Source organism: Aethalodelphis obliquidens, unplaced genomic scaffold (genome assembly GCF_003676395.1).
Source record: "Aethalodelphis obliquidens isolate GAN/ISIS:26980383/991018 unplaced genomic scaffold, ASM367639v1 scaffold14, whole genome shotgun sequence".
In the NCBI taxonomy this organism is placed as follows: Eukaryota; Metazoa; Chordata; class Mammalia; order Artiodactyla; family Delphinidae; genus Aethalodelphis; species Aethalodelphis obliquidens.
The window spans coordinates 23,954,254-23,970,534 of NW_020837958.1; the positions used below are offsets into that span (position 1 = coordinate 23,954,254).

Consider the following 16,281-nt stretch of genomic DNA (forward strand, 5'->3'; position numbering starts at 1 on the left):
TCTTCTATTCTACAATATTCACAGTACTTTTGCTGTCCTGATTACACCCTGCCTGAGAATCTATTTGCATTTTTAAAACTTACAATGTGATGCATTTAATTTCTCACCAGTATGCAGTTTTATTTTCCTGAATATATTGGTAAAATATATTTAAAATAAAAATATATTGGTAAATATATTTTAAATAAAATATATTTAATCTTATCTCCCCTCTTTTAAAAAGTATTTTCTATAGTTATTTTATGTAATTATTTTCTTAACTACACAGGCTTAGGGTTCTGAGGGTGTAAGATTTCAATTACTTCTACACACTGCAGGATTAGAACAGTTTGACAAATTTGGAAATCCTGAGTCTACATATTTCTCTGATAGGTTGGAATGATAAATAAATGTTTGAGAGTTATTCCAAAAAATACTTCTGGCTAGGGAATTTGGCATTTTTATGAAATTCTCATCAGTCTTATATCCCACCCCCCAAAGTAACCCTGAAGATTTTTAAAAGCTCCTCTCCAAGAGACTCTGTTCCTAGGGATATGGGATAGAACCAAGGGATATGCATATCTCACAAGCGGCCCAGACAATTCCAAAGAAGCTGGTTGTGGATTTCTTTTGGGGAAAGGCGGACCTAGAAAAAATTTTGGAAAATATCTCAACACACTATTTTTCTCCTTGGGCCTTTTTGTTCATTTTAATCACCTTTCAAAGTAGAAAAGATAAAAAGGCAAAACAACAAAAAATTACCACCTTCTCCATTTTTTCTGGACCATCTAGACTCCTTCTTCAAGGAATGTGCATCTCTAAATGTGACAAACATGTAATTTTGTGAATTAAACATGTTATACGTAATGCATTTTAATATTTCTAGACAACAAAAAATGACCTCAAAACCTCTTAGAGCACTCAAATTCAGAAAAAGCATATCAATATTTTACTGTAAGAATAAGCTGAGCTCATGTCAAAATGTAGTTTAAAATTAAGTATTACTTTATTCATTGTGCATATTTGAATCTCTTGAGATTTATAAAATTTATGTATATGTAACTTAAGAGATACTTTTCTTGTGTACCTGCATACCACCCTCCTTGCAAAAAAAAAATGGAAGAAAGAAAGAAAGAGAAGAAAAGAAAGCACTTGTTTTCTTGGTTAACACCATGGCACATAATCTTTCATAGGAAAGACACACCTAGTCGAACAGTTTTAGGAGAGGGAAGAATGTATTTAACACACATTGAACCACGTTTTAATATTCTCCTGAATTTTTACATAATCCTGGAATAACTGACATACTTGAATTATTACACATAAAGTAGTGGAGTAAAATACTGTCTAGAAAAAAAAATAACATAACAGTAATAGGGATTCATGTGAGCAGACATCCAAGCCTGGCCAATGGTACTTCTTGCAATGCTATTTTCCTTAATAACATTCTTTGATAACATAATAACTGGTACTGATTAAAAACAAAAGAGAATATATTGTTCTTTCACAACAATATATTCACCTTTTGAATCAGCAGCACAAATTCCTCAGCCTCAACTGTTGTAATCAACAGAGACCCAGGGCTACACATGGCAGCTGACACTACAAAGTCACTTGGAAATCAAAGTTTTACTTTTGACATATAATAGTGTTCAACTTGAAATTTCTTTGGCTTTTCTCTCACCCTCATTTGATGTTTTAGGAAAGAGACATTCTTCTTAGCATCCACAGCTGCACAATGCACCTCACAACACCTCTCTCCCCATAGGAGCACACACAGGTTCATAAGGAGGGAACTCTTATCTCCTTCCTCTGTCCCTCCTCTTCTTTATCTTCTTCTTTCCTTTTTCTTTTCCTTGATAATTTGCTTGATGGCTTAGTTAAAAGAAGACTGTTAGAGTCAAGAGGAGTCACGAGAGGCAGCAAAAATAAGATAGCATTCCATTTAATTAAGACACCCCCCTCTTCTTGATGGGTTCCTTTTGAAGTGGATTCTGCTTCTTTTGTGCAAAGAAAAACTGATGAAGGTGAAAATTTGAGATGACATTTGAAAAGAGGTTTTTTTTTCTTTGGATTTTGTACTTCATATTATTTCAAAGAAAGTCTCAAATGATTTCTGGAACATTTCTGAAAAAAATAACTATGGATTTGATTGAATTATAAAAACATCTGCCATGCTAATAAATATCAACTTACATCTGGTAGTCAGGTGCTCAACTCAGCCCTCTTACAACAACTAATGGGTTTAACTAGACAAGACAAATCTATCTGAAGCGATTGGGCTTTTGGATTTGGTTCATCAAGCTTTTAGGAAAGTGAGAGATACTTGTATTTCCTTTTAAAATGTGAGAAACTTCTTGGTAGAAAACTGAAATGTGAATATAAAGTATTTGTCAACATTTTAAAAGGAAAATATCTACCCATCATAGGAACTATTGACTTATCTTAAAAACTATTTCTTCCCTTGCTAGTTTCTCCATACATCCTAGAAACCCAACACTTGAGTTGTTTCGTTTTAAGATTGCAGTGTACAGATAACCATGTGAATTAAATTTGTCTTTATTTATCTTACAGTCTAGCTCTATAAACACTGTTAAGCCATAAAAAGTAAACCTTATATCTGAGAAACCGTTTTCCATGCTCTTCCTTATTTTTATTAGCTCCCAGGAAGGAAGCAGTATGAGCTGTACAACATAGTAACAGAGTTTGCTTTGACAAGCAAAAATACTGCATCTGCGGCTAATTTCATAGTAACACTAACTGGTTCTCAAAGAAAATAAACTCCTCCACATGTGAAATCATTCTTCAATAATGAGATCATTTCAAATTATGCAAAAGTGTTCATAAAATCTACCCAGTGGATGATAAATTACTGCCAATACTGGGGTAACTGTCTCATGGTTTTATAAATTCATAATCCTCAGTTCTAAATGCTTAATATTGATCATTAGTTAATACTACCTGCCATACACTTAATACTGGCAATTCTATAAAATCGTATTAGGATCAAATAATGAAACACTACTTTTTAAAAAATCTTGTAATAAAGTTTCTTCTTTTGTGTGCAATTAAAAAACACTATTCTTTTGAAAATGAACTGTAATTTGAAACTAGAGATTCAAATGTTATAAAATTAAACTACATCTCTCTATAGTGTTTAAAATATATATTAAGTACTTTTTAAGGGAAAGAAGAACAAGAATTGGGGTACATGTGCCATAGGCTTAAGTATGAGAGAAATAATTCAATGAATATATTTTTTTTACTTAGCTATCAAATCCATCACCTCATTCTTACTTGGGTGATCCACATTTGGTGTTAAACTCTGTGATTGATGTTAAACTAACAATTTCTCTAAAAGAAGCTCACACCTGAGATGTTATATCACATTAAATCAACAGTACAACCACATCTTGTGGGGCAAAGGCATAGGAGCAAGGCACTGAGCATTGTACAGCAGTGCACCAATAGAAAAAATTGTAAACTCATTACAAGATTTGAGACTGCTTTAAACGAGATAGAATTTCATAAACAACTTGTACCTAACTTATACAAATAGTTAATGCTCAAACAGGCTTCATGATGCAAAATAGGAGTTGTGGAAGAAAAATTATTTTTAAAAATAATTCAATGATTTTTTAGATTGAAGTCAATAAATTAATTAATATATACTATCTTGCATTCATTAACTACTAAGAAGACACACTCACTTCTCTATATCTTTCATTTACTTAAAGACCTGAAACAATCTAATACCTTCTTAATGCTGTTTCCCAGAAAAGACAATCCACAGTCCAGTCTTAAAACGGTTTCTGAAATGTTATATTTAAAGAAATTAGTTGTTAGTCTTTTGCTTAAACCCAAATGTTCAGTCTCTTGAAAAATCAATTTTGTATTTACCTGGAAGGACTATCTGGAATTCTGATGGAAGTTTACCTTATTCAGGATGATTTTGGGAACAAACCCCTGCCATGAGATGTACCCAATATTTTTAATATGTAAGTTTTCTTATGTCATCTGATATTGGTTTTTCATCTGCATAGTCTAAAATGGCAGGATATATTTATGACTCAGTAGACCTCTTCACTTCTTTTCTTTTTGTCCCAATACTTTTCTTCATGGGACAGAGATATAACACAACCCAATAGAATGAAGACCATGAAAATGTGCGGCTGCACTGGAAGGTGATGGGACAGCTCACGTCCAGTGTTTAATCCTAAACTGCAACATCCCATGATCTTCCAATATTCTGATTTCACACATCCATTTAACAATCATGTATAGAACCCCAGAAAACAATATCTGGGGTGGGCCCAGCCAATGAAGCTGACAAGTGGTATTCTTCCAGCCTCCACTAAGTTGGCCTCTATATGAGTGTACAAAAACTTTGAGTTAAGCAAAAAAGAAGAAAGGGTAAAATTGACACATGGCTTCTGGCTTCTGGCCCCAAACCCAGGGAAAACTGTGAAGTCAGGCAGGCAACCAGCCGCTTACTTGTTATGTTGATTAGGTTGCTGATTTAGCCAGCTGTACTTTGTTTTCCTGAATAATGAGATGCTTGGCAAAATCACTAGAATTCATTCTCAAGTTCTCTTTCAGTTTGTTAAGCTCAAAGTCATGGAGAATCTTGACAGTCATTAACTTTTCTCGCTTGATTCTTTCCGCAACATCTTTTGGAACATCAGGGATCATCCACGCCAACAAAAATTTCATTAGAAACACAACATGCTAGAGGAAACAAAAGAAAAACAGACACACTGCTAGAGTTGTCAAATGTTCAGCAGATGTTCATACAAATTGTTTCATTCGTTCAACAAACTGTGCTCGATACAGTAGCTAGAAGGAAAAACAAAGAGATATAGTCCCTGTCCTGGAACTTTCCTACAAAGACCAACATTAAGCAAACAAATATATACTAAAATACGTGATTACAGAGATTCCAGTTGAACGTGGTTATTGAATATACTCTTCATCTATGCTTCCTCCTGAAAACCTAATAAAATATTTGTAAAGAAATTTAAAAATTGTATTGTTCACAAAGACACACAAAAAAGGGAGGAAACAGTGATAACAGACTTGAGACAGTGAAGAAAGCTGGCACTTAAATTTGCAGTTGGTGATACAGTGATGGTAGAAATCAAGACAAAAGCCAATTTTGTTTCAAATCATCAGAAAAGTTCAGAAAAGTTCAACTAAGGACTTTGAAGGTGTAGTGTGGGTGGAGTTAAAAATAAGAGGCTTATTTAAAAATTTGTATAAGGGGCAGATGAATTTTCAGAGCCTCTTTCTCAACCATGTTCAGGAACTACTTCTCTCCAATCCCACCCTGGCAGCAACTGAGTACCTTATTTTCTGCAGAAATTATATTTTCTGCAGAAATTAAGACAGAGAGCTGTGAACTCACAGGCAGCAGAGATGGCGAAAGATGGAGGTGTGGCACCATACTGGAAACAAGGCAACTCAATGCAATTCAGCATTCTGAACCATGAGATCTCTAGTCCCTCCTGCCTTTCTTGGCTCTCAACACAGTCATGAAATAGCTCAACAAACAGGAGGTTGGAGGATTTCTCTCTGGGAAAAATAACTAATCAGAGAAGTTAGAATTATAGATATCAAAATTTTGTAGGTCTCAAATGAAAAGGCCCCTTTATCACCCTACAGTGAAGCCCACCCAAGTGACGTTCTTCCTGTATGCACACAAAGCTTATAATCGGCTTTCCTTGCTTCGCTCTTAAATATGAGCAGATTGCCAAGAACAACCAAATACGTAAGAAAGTCTCTAATATGAAAGGGTAAGACTGAAGCACACAAATGGGAACTAAGAGGATACCTAGATAATGATGAGAGCAAGAGAAGAGTAGAATAAAAAAACAAAGATATGAATCTGACTATTTATAGGAGAGAAAATAAACGATAAATATAACAGAATTTCAAAACAGTTGTAACACCTGAATAACAGAAGTCCCAGAAAGATAGAACAGAGAAAAGAAGTAAATTATCAAAGAAATAGTACAAGCAGGGCTTCCCTGGTGGCACAGTGGTTGAGAGTCCACCTGCCGATGCAGGGGACACGGGTTTGTGCCCCAGTCCAGGAAGATCCCACATGCCACGGAGCGGCTGGGCCTGTGAGCCACGGCCGCTGAGCCTGCGCATCCGGAGCCTGTGCTCCGCAACGGGAGAGGCCACAACAGTGAGAGGCCTGCGTACCGCAAAAAAAAAAAAAAAATAGTACAAGCAAATTTTCTCAACTTAAAGGGTAATTATATTTGCAGGTCAAAGGGGCTTAGTGAGTGTCCAGAACAATTAATATTAATAGTCCAACATCACATGACTGTCTTGTGAAGTTTCATAAAAGGACTAGTGAGAGAATCCTCAAAGCTTATTGATACATAAAAAAATCATAAACAAAGAATGGGAAATTAGAATGGTATTGTACTTCATAGCAACACTAGAAGCTGACAGAAAATAGAGCAATGTCTTGGAAAATTTCAGGAATACCTAAAAAAAGTTGGTTCAAAAATTTTCAGGGAAAATGACTTTTAATCAAATTCTATACCAATTAATTATCTATGTGGAAAAAGAAGAAATTTTAATATTCAAGTTCTCAAAAATTGTCCATTATTTTCCTCAGAAAATTAATGAAAGATGTGCTTTATTAAAATAAGCTAGTAATTCAAGAATGGGAGAAAAATAGATGGAAGAAAATATAGTATTCAGTATAAGAGAAGTCGAAGAGAAGTTCCAGAATGATGGTGAGTCGGAGCCTGGGATGATCAAAAAAAATAAACAGAAACAAAAATTCCAAAGAATTCCTTTTGTAATTTACCAGGCTGAAAGATGATCTAAACCGCTGATGGAAAATGTGGGAATGAAAGTGATAAATTCATAAGGAACTGAGAGGGGTGAGGATTTAGATTACTTACATGTATAACCTTGATAAAAATAAAACAAATTAAACAAAAACTGACAGGAATTTGTGTTTTCTTGCATTAGACTTATCTAGTCTATTATTGGCCTTTACTGTCGAGTGAAAAAATGCCTAACATTTATTTATCTCTCCCTTATCGGCCTTCATGTCTTATGATGTGTAGCACTCAATTTGTAACTTACTCAAATACCCCCTCTGTATTGGTTCTTTTGTATTGCATGTCTTATATCCATAATTACCCTAGATTTCCCACAAGGTAGGAAACATAATATAGTGGACAGAGCAGAGGCTTGGCAGTGAGACATCTGGCATTGAAACCCAGCTCTAATATTAGCCGATTATCTTTAAACCAGCTAACTAATTTTGCTGACTGTTGGATTCATTTGTCAAGGGTGAATAATAAAGCCAAACTTACAAAGTTATTATTATAGCCTCTGCAACCACTATTTATTAATAATAGGTATTCAGTAAAATAAGTGGGTCCTCTGCCCTCTGACTGACCTCAAAGACAGAGGTCTCATTTTTTCTTTTCTGTTACCTTGGTATCTTCAACAAGAGTAAGTGAGTAATAGGCAATCCACTGTACTTAAAATATTCCTAACTTACTTTTTATGAGAACAAATACTTCCTTCAAAATAGTCTATTGGGATAATGCTAATTTTCTGTGGAACAAATATGCTTAGAAATATATGCCTAAAGGGAGAAAAGACACTAACTGGCATGAAAGTTAATAAAGGCTCACCTCCATAATTATGATGAAGGTCATCTTAGCAGCAAGGACGTGCCAGTACTGCATACTATGAAAATATTTCTCCTCATGATCAGGAGGATTTCTGTAATCTCTGTACCTGAAAAAAATGGAAGTAAATGCAAAATATAAGCTATAACTTCAAACAAAGAGACCTAGTATAAATTCATATTATTTCTTGTAAGAGACCCTTTCAGTTGACAACAAAAGTCAAGTCAAAGGAAAATAATTGCTATTATGAAACATTTATCTTTCCTATACAGATAAAAAGAAGAGCCATATGTTACTTTTGTATAGTATATATGTAGCAAGAGACACAAGTGAAACTGCTCTCCTGTTCTTCAGAGACAAATTTCTCTAGAGAGTTATAGCAAAATTTGCTCTTTCCATTCCATTCCCTCTCTTCCTACTCCTTAACACACTTAGTTCTATCATCACTCCCCTGACACCAACTGTCTCCTATCATTAAACTGAAGGAACATTTTCATCCAGATCTTATTTGACCTGTGAAGAACAGAACTTGACATTGTTGACCATTCCTATTTTCTTGAAACTCTATTTTCTCAGCTTATATGACACTGCATTATTTTTGTTTTCCTTATTAGCCTTCTGGGGTTTTCTTGGTGTTCAATTTGTGAGTTCATTTTTTTTCTGCAAGTGTCTAGATATTAATGTTCAAAGATTTAGTTCAGGTAGGAAGTGATGACATCAAGAAATCTGACAGTTGCCCATGTTATGATTCCTCTCTATATAAATACAGAATATAACAATGCTTTTGTCTACCTGTGTTGCAACATTTTGCTGGGTTTTTTTGTTGTTGTTGTTGGAATCCCAGATGAAGCACTTGGTTTAAGGTTTAAGTTTAAAAGATTTGACGTACCATATATATATATATATACACACACACACATACATACATACACACACATACATAAATAAATATATATAACTTTAAATCCTAGAGTAAAAAGATCCTCACAGTACGTGAGACACTGAGTGTGAAAGCAGCAGGTTTACAAATCCAAGTTCACACTCCCTACATGAAGAAACCTTTTAAATGTGATGGCTGGTGAACTAATCGTATTATTTCTCTCTTCCTTACTCTGCCTCTTTTTGAGGACACATAGTTAAATTCAAGTAGGTTAAATGCACGTAAAATATGACCATGCTGTATGATTATAGATATTGCAACTTGGGACCAAGGAGGTATTTGTTGAAGAAAATTTTTCCAATAAACTTAGAAAATAAGAAACAATTCAAAATTGACATTATCTTTACCCATAATATTGTCTTACTTTTGGGCATTCTACTTTTTCAAATCAGAACCATACAATGTGTGAATTCTAGAATTCATGCACTTTATCCAGGATTTTTACTGCCCCAAGTAAATTTTGTTTTGTAAGACATGAAGGAAATGGAGAACTTAAGAAATACATTTAAAAACAAAATGAAAATAAGAGAAAACCTGCAAGTGGTGAAGTCTCGTTTTTCCGAAGGCACAGTGTGGTTTGGAAAATCGGCTATCAGGAATATTGACAGGCTGTTATTGACATACCCTTTCATAGGCTGAATGGCATTTTTTGAGTAGGCATAGTAGTAAACTAAACGGGGAATCATGTCCGATGTAAATGCAACAATAAAAGCCTAAAGGACAAAACAAGAGGGAGATCGTGAGCTAACAATGCAGTTTTACAAACGTCTGATTTGTATATCTTTCAGTTCCATATGCCTTATGGATACAAAATGATTAGATTAGATTATTATTAATCAAATTAATACATGAGTCTTTGACCTAGAACATAAAATAGCTCATTTACAGTGTATAATCAGTATTCCAAGATTTCATAGCTAGAAAGTGCTATATTGAAAATTTAACCTAAATGTATCTGTCTCCAAAAACACCATGCCTGTGTCTATCTCCTTCCATCATGGCTTGCTATTTCTTACATTTCTTAACCAAATTTACTGGCCTGGACATTTGTGTGTGTGTGTGTGTGTGTGTGTGTGTGTGTGTGTGTGTGTGTGTAGGGAATGGAGAATGAAGAAATAGAAGACCATACTGGTAAATTTCCCACAGTTCAGTGCAATTAATTTCAGTATTTGATGCCACAGGAATGGTATTTTCCCATCCTTTCCTAAGCTCTGGAATACTATAAATGTCATGTTTCCTTTAGGTAAGATAAGTCAATTTAAAAGCATTTGGCCCTGCCATCTACATTTTTAGTGGTAGATTTTTAAAATCTTTTAATATTGCTTCTATAGTTACTGGTCCATTTCATGTTTTATTATCACTTACTGAATATATTTTGGCAGTTTTATTTCTAAAAAGTGACAATTTCAAATAGATTTAAAAATTATTAGAATAAATGCATACATACCATTCTTATAATTTTCTCACTTGTACCCTGTAATTCTTTTTTTTGTTTGAGATTTTCAGTTTTATTTATTTTATCTTTTCAATGAACCAACTCGACTTATTTAGCAATTATATTGCTTTTTGTTTGTTTTCTAATTTATTTCTGTTTATATCTTCATTAATTCTTTCTTACTACTTTCTATTGATTAGTTTTACATTTTTTCTTAGTTTCACAAGTTACATGATCAGCTCATGGTTTCCTTCTTCTTTTTCAATAATAAAAGCATTTATTGGTATATAGTTTTCATAAGTATGGTTCTGGCTGATTCCTAAAATCAGCTAGGAAAATTTTGATAGGCTTTCATTTTAATTAAGCTTTCCTTATAACTTCAATTTTATTTCATCTTTGTACAATAACCTTCCTTGGAAACATGAATGTTAAGTGGTTAAATTTTCTTTTTTGGCTATCTTATTATCAACTTCATTTTTTATACATTATAGATGAATATTCATTGTAAAATTTCTGCTTTTGGGAATTCAGTTTTATTATCATTTTTAATAAGTGCTCCATAAAAATGACAGGTAAATGTTGTGTATTCTGTTTGTAGTATACAACTTTATGTATAATCAAGCTTTAATTGTATTATTAAATCCTTTATGCCATTACTTATTTTCTGTCTACTTTGTCACATGCTATGAAACTATATCATGGTATTTTAATAAACATGTTTTTACAATTTTCCTTGTATATCTAAGAGTTTGCATGTCATAGAGTTGCCTATGTTGTTTAGCACATAAAAGTTTAGGGATGTTTTACCTTTATGGGCCATGATGAAATCAATGTAAATAAAGATTGAGTTAAACATCATTCACATCTCCCCATCCTCAAGAAAAGAAAAAAGTACAGTTATTCCACTGAAATAGGTCTACTTACATTAGTTGCAACAGAAAGGACAGCCATTCCATAAAGAATGTCTTGCCAAACACCTATACTATGAGCCTTAGCGGCTACAGGTCTCCTGTACTGAGTAGTAAGCTTCCAGGCATCCACTCGAATCTCTATTATATTATTCAAGAGAGCAAGAAGAGGAGCCAAAGGAAAAGAGGCCACAAATAATGTAACAAATCCAAACTGGATAACTGCAGGGATAAGAGAAAAATTCACAAATTCATTATTGTGGAGGGGAAAACGGGGAACACTCTGCCTAACTCCTGCAACTTCCCTCATTTTGGAGGGATCTACATCAGCAAAACACTCCAGGTCTCTTTCCAGCTGTCCACATCCTCTTCCCTATAGGAAGCACAGTGACTTATTTGTTGAGCTGGTCATGTACAGCTCAGCTTCATCCCTGCTGTTTCTTTTGAGACCTGCTTGTCTGAAGAAAGCATTTATTCTTGTTAGATAAGATATTGTTATTATTCATAAAACACAGTCTTTTACTATGGTCTATGTTTAGGTCTATGCTACCCCAGCATTTACATGGGTATTGGCACATCAGTGGGGTAATCAAGTTTTCTATTTTGCTAATCTATGTACTTTTTAAGATCAGGGATAATGACCGACTCATTTGTATGTTTGGGGTATATAAATACACTCAACTATAAGCCTTATGAACGAATGCATTATTTAAGATTTGAAGATGTTAACAGAGGAAAAGGCAGAACAAACAAGATATCTGACAACAAATCAGGAAATGAATCATATAAAGCATCAGAAATATATGTGGGCAAAGGAAATATACATATCCTGGAATGAGGTATTTGTTAAGGTCCTGATCCTCTGTACTAACTTCACATCTTTCTAAATAAGTTTTACTCTCTTTCCTCATTGAGGCTTAACACCTGTGTAAGCTGGCTTCTCTCTCCACTTTTCTTCTTTTGTTTCCATCAGTGCTTAGGGTGAAAGAATCCACGCAGCTGGCAAACTGGGCTTCCCACATGAGTGAAGAAAAAATAAGAAGAGATACAAAAAATGGCTTTCCATTGAAGGAAAAAGGAAGAAAAGAATCTTCCACTAGTCCTCTATTTTTAGTTAGATCTTGAGTGTTTCTGGATTTCAGCTCTTCTCATAAGATTTCTCATTAGAATCAGTCTTGTCATCTACTAAACCAAGGGAACAAACTGCCTCCTTCCTGACTTCTCTACTGAACCAAGAAATAGAAAGTTAAGACAAAGTATTACGTAGAAACAGCTTGAATTTCTAGGTTCAAATGCCAGATCTTTACCTATAATCTCTGTGGCCCATGGCAAATTACTTAATCTATCCAAGTTTCAGTACCCTCTAAGATAAAATGACTATTTCTGTAGAATGTTTCAAGATTAGAGATAGTGTATGTAAAATATCTAGAATAAATTAACTCTTAGTGGTGTCTCAATAAATGGTAGTTAATCTTGTTATGAAACCCTGATTTCATCTTTTAATTTTAGTTATAATCTCTGATACATTTATGTACAAATTCACTTGAAACATAAGCAATTAATTAAAAATTACAGCCTTATCACTCCATAAAGCAAGGACTACCTAATTTTATAACTGGAGACTTCTTCCTATTTGTCCTGATGTACCTATTTTAATCCAGGTATCATATGTATGTGTTACAGTGGAGAATTGGTAACAAATTCAGGTCATCTCCGTTATTCTATCATGACTTTTATGGGCCATGAGAATAAGTTGGGAAAACAGTCCTCTTTAATTCCACCAAAGAAGCAGACAAGGACATCTGAGAGGAAACACCCTGGATAAACTCCACAAGCAGTCCCCATTATTATTTCTCCTAAAATTTCATCTCAAGTTCTCTTCTCTTTTCAATCCTTAGAATATTTTATGCATTTCTTGCGTTCAATCTGGGTTTCCCTTGCATAACTGCTTTTTGCCTTCTTCTTTTCAGCTTGAAACAAGGGACATACACTAAATGTATGTCAGGCTTTGTAAATGTTTTTCAACATATTCTTTCTATGAGCAGTCACTGAGGCAAATGAAAGGAGAAAGCTACTTAAACTAATTTGAGACAGGTATTAAAAACTGATCCTTACTTAACAGAATTCCAGAGATTAGCCTTACAAAATGCAAGTCTTCCTAGTTAACAAAAAGAGACTCAGAAAAGATTTGGCAACATTCCCTTTCTCCTGTGGACATGGAGGGAGAGACAGTGTTCTGCCTTATAAAACGAAGCCAAGGGGAATTCCCTGGTGGTCCAGTGGTTAGGACTCTGCCACAAAACAAAACAAAACAAAACAAAACAAAACAAAACAAAACAAAAACCTAAGCCAAATAATCTAGTTGGACAAGGTATTAAATTAAGATCTTTATCAAGAATTGATATTGGAGATTTGTATGAATGTTTGTAACTGGCACTCATTTCTTCTGTTTTAGGTTAAAACAAAGCTGCCCTTGTTAAGTGTTATTTGAAGGGGGGGGAGGGTTTCCATTTCCCCCTCCCCCCCGCCCCTGGCAACCTCCATTCTATCTCTGCTTCTATGTGTTTGGCCATTTTAAGTACTTCATGTGAGTAGGAGTGGAATCACACAGTTGACTGGCTTATTTGATTTAGCATAGTGTCCTCAAGGTTCATCCATGTTGTCATGTAGAGCAGGATTTGGTTTTTTTAAGGCTGAATAAAATAAAAATCCATTATATGTATATTTATACCACATTTTTTTATCCATTCATCTGTCAATAAATATTTTGATTGTTTCCACAAAAAAAAGTGATCCTTACTTTATTTGGTTCAACAGCATTAACATTAAATTGATAGGAAAAATATCTCTGAGATTGGTGTTTTGAAATTAATTTCATTCATATTTGGTGGGAAATAGAAATACTGAACCAATCTTTTCCATACCCACCCATCTATCTTTTCATCCACTAGCCAATGATTTACTGAACACCTACTATGTGCAAGGTAGGAAGAAATATTAAGAGCTGAAAAATACTTATTTTACTCAGCCTATTCCATGTTTCAAGGCAGTGGTTGAAAATTACCTGTTTCCAAGTACTCATAGAATAGTCCGAGAGAACCAAAAGTTTCAAGGTCATGGTCCTGCTCCCATCGACTGTATAGCTTTTCAGAGTTGGTTCGAGCTTTTCGGCGTCTCCACCAATTCAGAACCAAGCTGTTGGAAGTGATAAAGTAAATACATGAAATAGGGTTTAAAAGAAAGGGGTCAGAGAATCAGTCTTAGATCTAAAAAATGGCGGTAAGGGAGGGTAAGTAAGTTTAGATCACAGAACATGTAGAGGTAAGACTACAGCTAAAGCCCAAGTCAGAACCTTATGTTCTGTTCACAGTACTTGATGAGGCAAAAGATCTTTACTTGGGTGATTGAGAAAGTAAGACAACCCTGACTCTCTGCAGGGAAGTGTATTTACTCAGAGACAGTTCTGTTAAAGAGCATGTGGAGGAGAGGATCACTACAGGATGGTTTTTATCTATTCAATTCACTATTCTTTATGTTGTCATGATACTCTGAAGGCCACTTGGGGAAATGAGTGGGTTACAATAGAAAATGTATGACTAGGGAACGAAGAGGTTATCTAACACATGAAAATAAATGCAATAATCCTAAATAAAATATTACCTAACTAAATTCTATACTATATAAAATATATCATGATAATATTGGATTACTTAAGGAACAAAAAGATTATTTTTATCAGAAACACAATCAATGTAAGAGACCATATTAACAAATTTAAGGAGAAAAATATAAAATCATGTTGATTGATGAAGAAAAATGCATTTGATGTATTTCAATCACCTACTAAAACCTATTTATGACTGAAAAGTAGGAAAAGAAGATAATTACCTCAATCTGACCAAAAGCATCTACCAAAATCCTGGGGTTAACATCACTCTTAATAGGGAAAAGTGAGAAGCATTCCCTTTACAATCAAGAACAAAATAAGGGTGTGTATGATCACATTCAAGACTTTATTGGAGATCTTAGCCAGAACAATAAAATGAAAAAGAAAAAGGCAAAAGAATTGGAAATAGAAGAGACATCTATAATTACTAACAGTAATGTGAATGGATTATCTGCATAGAAAACCCCAATGAAGTTAGATAAAAATTATTAGAAATAATAATAGATTTATCAATATATTGCACTCCTATATACCCACAAAACACAGGTAGAAAATATAATTTTTAGAAAGATACCATTTACAATAGCAATTAAAATGAAAAGTACCTAGAAATGGATTTGACCAAAGATTTATAAGACTTGTATGCTGAAGTTTAAATATTTATTTGAAGTCATTAAAGTCCAAACTAAATGTTCATGAATAAAAAGACCTGGCATAATAAAATGTCAGTTGTCTTATTGAAACAACTGGAATGTAATTTCAATCAAAAAACCAAAATACTTTCCCATGTGAAATCTGACAAGATGTTTCTAAAATTTACACAGAAAGACAAAAGACAAAGGATAGCCAAGATATTCTATAGATGAGGAATAAGTTGGTAAAACCTGTCCCAGAAGATATGAAGAGTTATTATAAAGCTGTATTAAGAGAGTGTAGTATTGGTGTAGGGATAGACAAATCCTGGAACAGAATGGAGGCCTAGTAATAGCCTTGTACTTGCCATTTGGCATACATGGTATTGCAGATCATGGAGAGTGGGGAAGAGGGACTTCTCAATAAATGGTAACATGATATATATTATATATATGTAATATATATGTATATATATATATGTGTGTGTGTGTGTGTGTGTGTGTGTGTAAGAAATTAAATTTGACCTTCATATCAAACACAAAAAGCTTTTCCATGTATATTAAGAATTTAAAAGAGAAAGGCAACAATAATGTTAAAATGCTAAAAATATTTAGATGTAATTATATGAGAATAGGTTTTTGATTTTAAGGTAGGAAAAGGTGTATTAAACGAGACTTTAAAAATACTAAACCATAAAAGAAAAGATTGATAAAAATTTTGCTATATTAAAAGTATCTACTTTTGTCCATCTACAGCAGTGGTTCCCAAATGGAAGTGATTTAGCCCACAAGGGGACTTTTGCAGTATCTGGAGGCATTTTTGGCTGTCACAACTGGGGAGAAGGTGGGCTACTGGCATATAGCAGGTAGAGTTCAAGGATGCTGCAAAACATCTTACAACGCAAAGGACAGCACCTCACACCAAACAATTATCTGGTCCAAAAAGATACTATTAATGGGCTTCCCTGGTGGCACAGTGGTTGAGAGTCCGCCTGCCGATGCAGGGGACACGGGTTTGTGCCCCGGTCCGGGAGGATCCCACATACCACGGAG

The 16,281-nt window shown here is 34.2% G+C and overlaps 1 protein-coding gene across 4 annotated transcripts in view; it reads right to left on the reverse strand.

Moving 5' to 3' along the window:
• Positions 1-961: 961 nt before the first annotated feature.
• The window catches only part of ANO5 (anoctamin 5), a 97,827-nt gene continuing 82,507 nt past the window's right edge, over positions 962-16,281 (reverse strand). For all 4 annotated transcript variants that reach the window (XM_027115175.1, XM_027115174.1, XM_027115173.1 and 1 more), the window contains exons 17-21: positions 13,994-14,124; positions 10,946-11,151; positions 9,121-9,299; positions 7,650-7,755; positions 962-4,707 (exon numbers count right to left, since the gene is read on the reverse strand). In XM_027115175.1, coding sequence (XP_026970976.1) covers positions 4,486-4,707; positions 7,650-7,755; positions 9,121-9,299; positions 10,946-11,151; positions 13,994-14,124 — 844 coding nt within the window. In that variant the 3' untranslated portion in view covers positions 962-4,485. The remainder of the gene's footprint in view (positions 4,708-7,649; positions 7,756-9,120; positions 9,300-10,945; positions 11,152-13,993; positions 14,125-16,281) is intronic.